At 26.5% G+C, this 9,978-nt stretch overlaps 1 protein-coding gene across 1 annotated transcript; it reads left to right on the top strand.

The window, feature by feature from the left end:
- Positions 1-461: 461 nt before the first annotated feature.
- LOC113848137 (amino acid permease 1-like) lies at positions 462-5,949 on the top strand. Its single transcript, XM_027477526.1, has 7 exons — positions 462-558; positions 1,577-1,810; positions 1,919-2,012; positions 2,267-2,484; positions 3,091-3,224; positions 4,230-4,457; positions 5,527-5,949. The coding sequence occupies exons 1-7, from the start codon at positions 462-464 to the stop codon at positions 5,947-5,949; spliced, it is 1,428 nt and encodes a 475-aa protein (XP_027333327.1).
- Positions 5,950-9,978: the final 4,029 nt, after the last annotated feature.

The following is a 9,978-nucleotide window of genomic DNA, read 5'->3' as shown; positions in this document are numbered from 1 at the left end:
AGCAGATTGCATCTTTTTACCTTCTATATATATTTTTATTAAGTTACTCTTTTAAAACTAAATATAAATTATAAGGACATATATTTAAAATTTAAAATGTGTATAGATACTGTTAAGGTGGTAACTAATATTATGACAATCTTAATTTGTTTATTGTTGGCATCAGCAATCAACAAGAAAGGTGTTTTTGAAACATTTCGACACCTCATATATCCTTGCAGATTCTAACGTGTCCGGAAGTAGAATAGTTCTAATAACTACTTTGATGGACAATGTCAAACAGTGATGAAAAACAAAAACAAAAACAGTGGTGTAACGTGTCTTAATTTTACAAATTATTTACGTTTAATACGTTATTAAATTATTATTATTATTATTATTTTACTTTTTATTCAATCAACTGATTAGACTCACTTTTTTTCATTTAACACAGAAAGGTTTAACGTATTGTAGATTTGAGGATGGAAATGGAGATGGAAAAGGAAAAAGACGGTGAATCAGGAGTAACTGGAAATGACAATACTCTGCTGGATGACGACGGCAAACCAAAAAGAACAGGTCAGATTCTTCTGTCACTCTTTTCATATATTTTCTTCAAAATCGAACTTCATGTCTTGGTTTCAGTTGTTGAGTGAATAGCAATCCTCTGAGTAATGGAATTAAACTTCATGTCTTGGTTTACACAAATACACGGTGTTCGCCATTTTCCTTTGCCCTTTTTATTTTTTCAATTCAAAACACAGATTATCGAATAGTGTACTTCAATTAATTATTTGTTCTTATGGATTAGCGAATCAGGTTGAGTTATGTTACGAGTTGTGAAACTAGTTTTGTATTTTTAGTAAGTATTTTTTTGTGATTCATTTTCATCGAAAACAAAGGAAGACAGATTTAACATGTTTATTGCAGATCCCATCAAATTATCTTCGTGTGCGTTGTGATTGGCGAGCATTTATTGCGTACGTTGCCATTCAAATTGCAGGGATACTGATACTTTTTTTTTTTTTTTTATAAAAAAAGTGACATATTAAACAAGAAATATATATTTATAAAATTTATTTATGATTGACAGAGAATTATTATATAATTTTTTAATTTTTAATTGTCAAAATATTTTTATATAGTTAAAAACACTTTTTTTAAATTACGTAAGATTATATTTTACTTTAATATTTTTATTAATAATTTTGTATGAAAACAGTGGACCTTTATTATAAAATTTCATAATTTTTATTGATATAATAATGTATAATTAAATAGTCGTATAAATAATCTTTGTACTATTAGTATGTTTAAATTAAATTAAATTGCGTTGCACTTTTAAAATAAAAATCTATAGATAAACAGAAAATTATGTATGGTTTGATTTGTCCATAATGCGATGAATGATTTGTGCATATATCAATATAATAACCACGCCTAATTCGTATAAAATTCATCATCAAATAAATTTCTTATCATGTAACACATGCAACACATTGTTAAGAAAATTGTATAAAGTTTGATTAGTACAACAGAAAATGGAATTATCGGAATGAAAAATAAGTTAGCTTTTGCTTGCATGACAAGAATGCAGGGACAGCATGGACTGCTAGTGCTCATATAATAACAACAGTAGTTGGTGCTGGGGTGCTTTCTTTAGCTTGGGCCATGGCTCAACTAGGATGGATAATTGGCATATCTTCTATCTTGCTCATATCTTGTGTCACCCTCTACACATCCAATCTTCTAGCAGATTGTTATAGATCACCAGATTCTATCAATGGGAAGAGGAACTGCACTTACATGGAGGCTGTGAAAACCAACTTAGGTATTCCTCAATGCCAAATCCCATCTCATGTGATGCCTCTACTACTAATTTCACATGCATGTCGAATTCTAATTATGGTTTTGTACATTTCTTTCAAAAAATTGTTAGGTGGTAAAATGCATCTGTTATGTGGATTGATTCAGTACAGCAATCTTAGTGGGGCTGCAATTGGATACACAATAACCACATCCATAAGTGTGCTGTAAGTTCTTACATGTTCTTTTAATTTAATTTTATATACTTTTGGTTGTCTATACATTCCACTTGTTTTCCTTTTTATTTTAATTCAAGTAAAACTTTATAAGTATAAATTATATGAGAAAATATTTTAAATTTAAAAAATACGTAATATTATATTAAAATTCTTTGAATCTAAATTAAAAATAAAAATAGAAGTTGAGTCATTTTATAACAATGTTACTTCTTCCATTTATTGAAAAATGTTACATATTTCAGGTCAATACGGAAAATTAATTGCTTCCACAAAGAGGGAATTGCAGCTCCATGCCAATTTTCTAATAATCTATACACGATTGGTTTTGGAATTGTAGAAATCTTTTTGTCTCAAATCTCCAATTTTCATAAGCTGTCTTGGCTGTCAATCTTAGCAGCAGTCATGTCTTTTGGTTATGCATTTATTGGCGTTGGGCTTTCTCTTGCCACCATCATTCAAGGTTAATTTTTCCCTTTCTCATTCACTTTTGAGTTCAATATCAATTATACATTACAAAAGAATATTATTTATTAATAATTAAATATTAAATTAACTTTTATCAGTATAATTTTATAAAAAAAAATCATTAGTAAAAATATTTTAAATTTATACTAACATTATTATAATATATTATACTAATAAATAATTTATTATTGCAAAACATTCATACATACTATTAATACACAAGCATTAATTGTGCATTATTTAGTATAGACATTCAAATTCTTTTATTTTTTTTATTTGATAAAATTTATACAAACAAAGATTATTCTAATACTGAAATGATTTTTGTGAATTAATAATTAATATTTTTAATAGTGTGAATATTGTAATTATAAACATAATATTCTTCACACATCTCATATGAAAGATTACCATTTGAACTGAGCTAAATATTGGTAAACACCTTTAACACAATTTTTTAATTGTTGTGTGGAATTTATTTTGAACTCATTGTTAAATAATGTGTCTCATTAGATTCTATTTTTATTTAATAATTTTCGTATATAATTTTATCAAATAATAAGAAAAAGCTTTTTACTTGCTAAAATATGGATTGAAACAGGAAAAGGAAGGAGTACCTTTTTGTTTGGGGGAAGCAGGGAGCAAAGCTTTGCAGATAAATTGTGGAATATTTTCATTGCGCTAGGAAATGTTGCACTTGCTAGCAGTTATGCTCAAATTGCTATAGATATCCAGGTATGAACAAACTATAAATAAGACCTTCTTCTCAATGTGCAATTATACCCTTTCTCTCTCACACACAAATCAACTTCTCCAAGTATAATAACATTCATTTGTTAGATCTTCCACGCTACCATCTTTTATATATGCTTATTTTGCTCAAATTCAAATATTTTCTCTTCCATAGCCATGCCTTATTCCTCTTTATCTAAGGAATTGTAATATGTTATAGGTTTTTTTTTTCTTCCATAGCTTTGCAAAGGCATATTTATTATTCTTTGTTTGTGTACATTATAATCTTAGTTGTTGCAGTGATTTAACTTCTTTTTTTTTCTCTTATACAATTTGCTGTTCCTTTTTAATGTACTTTTTTCCTCATTTATTTGTTTTGTTAGGACTTCTATACCCACTTACTCATTTGATATTTTTCTTTTATACTATCTTTTCAATTTCTTTATTTTCTCTTCTCACAAAAATACAAAGAATGACTCTGTTATTTACCTTAATTCTTAGACTATTTGATTTAAAATTGTCAAAAACATACAAAGAAATGTATGAATAACAAAATCTAACTTTTATGCACACTTCCCACCCTCACTTAATTATATTGCCTTTTCCTTACTTTAATTTATTATTTCCTTTTTTTTTATTCTACTTAATTTAGTATATGATTCACATACTAACAATGAATGTGTTTATAAACTCTCAAGGATACCCCTTGAGTATCTAAATTAAATATTACATATACAGAGTATCATCATCATTCTTCAATTGTTATCTATGTGCTTAGCACATACTTGCCATTAAAAAAAATCAGCATAATCACATCTTTTAATTATATATATATACCATTAATTTTGTCTGGTTAATTATGATAGTGTGAGGTGATTTGTGAGTAATTGTGTCAATGACATTATTTTATTATGAGTATATAAACTTAGTAATTATATTTATTGATAAACTTAAAATAGGATATATTGTTACATTTAAATTTTTTTACTTGAACGGTATGAAAAATAGGACTCTTTAAAGTCATCACCGCCAGAAAATAAAGTGATGAAGATGGCAAACACGATAGGAATATGTTCAACGACAATTATCTTTCTTTTGTCTGCCTGCTTTGGCTATGCTGCATTTGGCTCAGACACTCCTGGCAGTATCCTAATGAGCTCTGGTTTTAAAGATCCTTTTTGGCTTGTTGACTTAGCCAATGGATTCATTATAGTACACTTGGTTGGAGCTTATCAGGTTCTGATCCATTACTTTTGACTTCTTAATATCATGCTCATTTTAGCTGTGATATACTGTAAATTTTTAATATTATGTTAGCTAAAAATAGTAATTTAGTTTATAAATAATCTATTGGTTTCAAAATTTAAAAAATAAAAATTATTTTTATATTTTAGTAATGTTTATGACTATTTTGCCTATATTAAATAAGATTGATAAAGTATTTTTTGTTTCCTAACAAAAATCTTATTCCCCTCCCCCTCCCCCTCCCCCTCCCCCACAAATGTACATTTATTGATAAAGTATGGTTTGTTTAGTATAAAATACACTTCTTAATTTAATTCTTAGACTATCAGCAAAGAACAAAATGATACAACAGCAAAGAATATATTTTTCTTAGTGTTTATTGTTAAGACAGTTATTAATAATTTGTTAGTGTTTATGTTAAAATAGTTAATTATAAGGCAACAGTAATTCCAACAATACGAACTAGAATAATATACTCTCAGTATGAAATGTGTAAAATGACAATGTAATAATGTTTTTTATTGAGTTTTCACATATAAGATTCTTGGGTAGATATAGGAAAGGTTCATAATAGAGTCTTCATGTCTAATAAAACCAACTTATGCCTAGTATCAATAGATGAGAAAAAAAAAATGATATGATGTTAAGATTAGAAAACATCTTTTACATAGCTTAGACTTAAAGTATAGCTCTTTGAAGATTGTGGAATAGCAGCACTAAAAGAAGTGGTGTTATTAACATTTGTAAGATGAAATTTGGTTTGCAGAATATTTGATTCTGTCAGAAAACTTGATAGCATCAAGTAAAGTTACTCAACAAGAATATAAATTGTATTCTACTGATTGAGAAAGTAATGTGCAAGTGTGTCTAACATGAAGAAATCTATATCTTATATTTGTAGGATGAGTGTCATATAAGAACTCATTTTCCAATAAAAGCAATTCTATTTTTAATAGTTTTAAACAAATTTATATTTTCAATATGCTTATACTGTCTTTATTTGTTTATATTAATTTCATTGTGAAATATCATTGATATTGAATAAATTATGCACATGTAGGTAGTTAGCCAACCTATTTTTGGTGCGGTAGAAACTTTGGCTGGCCAAAGGTGGCCACAATCAAGTTTTGTTACAAGAGAGTATCCCATGAGCATTGGCAAAATAAGGTATAACTTTAATTTCTTTAGGCTCATTTGGAGAACCCTATTTGTTATAGTGATGACTGTTTTGGCCATGGCAATGCCTTTTTTCAATGAAATGCTTGCCCTTCTTGGGGCTATGGCATTTTGGCCCTTAGTGATTTATTTTCCAGTGGAGATGTTCATTGCCAAACAGAAGATCAAGAAACAATCATTTAGGTGGTTTGGACTTCAAACCTTGAATTTTGTTTTTATGTTAGTGTCAATGGCTGCGGCATGTGCAGCCATTCATGGGTTAAGCCGAGCTCTTCATAAGTATAAGCCCTTCATGTATAAAATGTAATTTAAATTTTGTAAGTACAGTTCCTAGTTATTAATGCTTACAAGTAGCTTATTACATTATAAGAATGGGTTCAATTATAAATACAGTTGTGTTATGTTACTAATCATGATTATGCTTATGTTTTTGAAGTTTGAAAAATATAAGTTGTACAGTTAGACATGGAGCTAAATTTGAATTGCAGGTTTCCCTTCAACTACCACCCAACTTTGATTGAGAAAATCCATTTTGACTATTGTGAGTTTAGTTTCTTCCTAACCTATAAATGTAGAGGCGTGATGGGTTTATAAAATGAAACTACCCTCCCTCGTCTAGTCAAAATTGCACACACATACATAGATGATCCAAGTTCAAGATTTTAGGCTTTTTATCTTAAAATTCTTGTTGTCTATTAATGTTTATATATTATTTGAATTTTAATGTACTTGTATATTAAGCAAATTGAGTTTAAGGGAAAGAAGGTAAGGTTATGGTTAAATTCTTTTGCCCTTCCTCTCCCAAATTCACACACCTTCGACTCACCCCGTCACTACGCCAAAACATAGTGGCATTGAAAAAATCAGGGTTTGAGAATAAAAATATGTGGGCAAAATTAAATTAAATATTTTATACTCAACCCAAACAAAAATATTGAAGCCTTAAAAAATGTTCGCAATTATAAAATGAAATATTTATGGTGAAACTTTATCAATAAAACTATAAAAGTGTAAATATATATTTTTTATTTTCTGTAAAAAATCACTAATTTTTTTTTAAGCTTCTTAAAGTATGTTGCTAATGTTGATTCTCATAGATTAGGGTTGCGTTTAAATCAGATAATTAAAAATTTTAAAGAATTTAAAATTTTAAAACTATAAAATTAAATCATTAAAATTTTTATTATTTAAAAATATTTTATTTGAACAGAATAATTAAATTAAATTTATTCATAGTGCTCTTAATTTGAAATTTTTATTTTAATAATGTAATTAAATTTCATTTATTTAAAATTCTGCATTTTTTAAATTTTTTATTTTGGTAAATTAGTTAAATTACTTTTGAGTTAGAAAACTTTAAAAATATTACTTTTACATATTAATCCAAGTGATTTTCTAAAATTATTGAAGTCAGTTTGAAGGTATAAAAAGAAATCTTTATTTGCATTGCAATAGTTATTTTTAAAATTTTGTAATCACTACTTTTTGTTGATATTATAATAGTTAATTTTGCTTTAGAGGGTAAAATAGAAATAGCGATGGAATGAGTTTGAAAGAGAAAAAAAACAAAAACATAAGAACATAAAATTAGACCATGAAACAGAAAGGTAAAAATTTCATGAAATACAACATGAGCGACTGCAAATTTTAAACTTTAATTATTTTAATCATGGTAGTTAAATTGAGATTCGAATACGTGAATTGGAAGAATTATCTTTTGAATTATGAATCAAATCGTATTGAGAATTTACGATTCATAATTATTATTAAAAATATAATAAAAAATATTTTAATATAAAAAAATTAAATTCATCATATATTAATATTTAATAATTAAATATTTCATTATATAATTAATAAAATAAAATATAATACAAAAATTTAAATCACATCAACTAGATTGACACTTAAAAAAAGATTGTAACTATATAAATTATTTACAAATTGAAAGATTATAACATAAAATGGAAGATTGTTCTTAAAATATAAATATAAATATATATATATATATATATATATATATATATAATATCACAAATAAATAAATAAAGTAACCTTAAAATCATAAAATGATTTAATTAGATGTGACTCTATAAAAAATGTAATTTTATTCATTATAACTCTATATATCATAATCCATAAAAATTATAATTCTATAAAAAATATAATTTTATTTATTTATTTAAATAATATAAGTTTTTATAAATAAAAAAATATTTTTCTACAATATCTATGTCTAAGCTATTCACATAGCCTAGTTAAACATATGCTGACAAAAAAAAAATCTAAAAAACATGCAACTAGAAAAAAGAATAAAAAACAAAGATACACAATAATAATAAAATGAAGTCTACAAGTGAGATCAGAGAAACTCGTATTCAAACATCCAAAGCGAACTCACAGACACAACAACCACCGAAGAAATAGAGGCAGAAAAAAGAACCTAGTATCCACCAGTCACATAGACATGCATAAGAAGCAACACAACTGGCTAAGTCATGCGCAACCCGTTCTAATCGTGCACTGTTGATGAGAATCTCGATTCTACATTAATTCGTGCGATTCAGGCGATTCAAGCTGCGATTCTGGAACAAATTCGATACTTCCTGCATTAATTTGTATCTTTCAAACTAAAATCTTATGCTATAACCAAGTGCATCAAATAAATCATATTTTATGATGAGGGAAGCAAATGCAACAACCAAATTAACTTTATTCCTTAGAATTCAGCAAATATTAAGAAGGAAATACACTAGACACCGAACTAAACCATATTCAACCTTTAACACAAAACAAGCAAATCAAAGTTGCATGACCATATTAGAGGTACTAATCAAGAAAATAACAAAAATTAAAAAAAAAAATTAAGTGGAGGAAAATTTCAAAAACCACAAGAACTGAAATGAAAAAAAAAAAAAGGTTGGGGTGAAGATCTTTTTATGGAAATAATTTGATAACTTTAGGTTTTCGTTTGAATAATAGTTTGTGCTTGTTAACGAGACTCCATCAATTCATCTTAAAGATTTGTAACCTACAAGAACTATGTTTTATTATTTATGTTTCATTTACATAATTTTAACTTGATTAATCTATGAACATGCTTTTTACTGCTTGATTTTGCATCTTTTTCTTTATGTCTAGGTAATTGAATGAATGAGATAAGGTTAAAGGACTTCATGTATGTAAGACAATTTCTTCCATGGGGTATATAAGCTTTATATAAAATACTAAAATTTAAGGAAAAATCATAAGTGTGATAAGCATAATTTTTAAAATTTAGTCAGTAATTTTTCATGAATTTGTAATGTGATTTAGGTGTGTTAATTAAAATTCTAAAATAAAAGCTTAGAAAAATAGCAATGAGTTATCTGAGATGGGAGGAAAGAATAAGAATCATGAAAGAACATAAAGACTAACCAACTTTGATTAAATTTTCATTAGATATTAAATTTATATTTTTGTCAAAGTCTTTTCAGACTTGGACAACTTGAGTAAGATTCGGACTTGCTTTGGACATTCTCAAGCTGTCTAAAAATTTAGTACATGACTAGTTCATTGATGTAATCCAAAATAATATTTAATTATAATCAAATACATAAGAACCAATATTAATTAGTAAAAATTTAAGAATCTAACGATAAAATGGTTTTTATAAATAACAAATAAATTAATATGAAATTAGTTTATTCTATTATGAAATATTTGGAAATCATTTAAAATTATTATGAATAAATGATTACTTAAACAAAATATTTAGGAAGTGACGAGAAAAATTTAGGCAATTACTATTTCTATCATGCAGACATATTAACATGTGAGAAATATTTTTTATTGAATGCAAAATGAACTGTATCTTGGTGAAATATGAAGAAGAGATAGGCATGAATTCTGAGAATCTTCATGTTAAATGTTATACAAAATTCACAACTGACCTACGCTTACTATTTAAGTATCGTGATGTTGTGTAGACTTAAAGCGAACCATTATCTTGTGCACACTATATTGATGAAATTGATAATCCTAAAACATGTTTTCCCAACAATTTGTTCATTATTTAATGATCATGCATATATTAAGATTTAACATTGTATATATGTGGCATTTTCATAATCTCATAATACTTGCTTCTCTTTTTATGCATCATGCAATTTGCAATTAAAATTGTAAATTGGTTTTAAAGATTTAAATATCACTGTTTAAAAAAAAAAGGACACGGGTTTCTTTCCGAAAGAAAAATGAGTGAATTTAACAAACATGTCATAAACGATAGAAATCAATCCAAAATTTGAAACTATTACTAATAAGAAAATGGAAATAAGTTCAGGAAGCATACCTG

Source organism: Abrus precatorius, unplaced genomic scaffold, assembly GCF_003935025.1.
Source record: "Abrus precatorius isolate BTA unplaced genomic scaffold, Abrus_2018 Scaffold8, whole genome shotgun sequence".
NCBI classification, from domain to species: domain Eukaryota; kingdom Viridiplantae; phylum Streptophyta; class Magnoliopsida; order Fabales; family Fabaceae; genus Abrus; species Abrus precatorius.
The sequence above is the reverse complement of the archived record's forward strand: the minus strand, read 5'-3'. Positions and strand labels throughout refer to the sequence as shown.

Coding starts and splice junctions, on each gene's coding strand:
- LOC113848137 (XM_027477526.1), top strand. CDS start 462: ATGGAAATGGAGATGGAAAAGGAAAAAGACGGTGAATCAGGAGTAACT. Junction 559..1,576: donor CGGCAAACCAAAAAGAACAG/GTCAGATTCTTC, acceptor ACAAGAATGCAG/GGACAGCATGGACTGCTAGT. Junction 3,225..4,229: donor AAATTGCTATAGATATCCAG/GTATGAACAAAC, acceptor TATGAAAAATAG/GACTCTTTAAAGTCATCACC.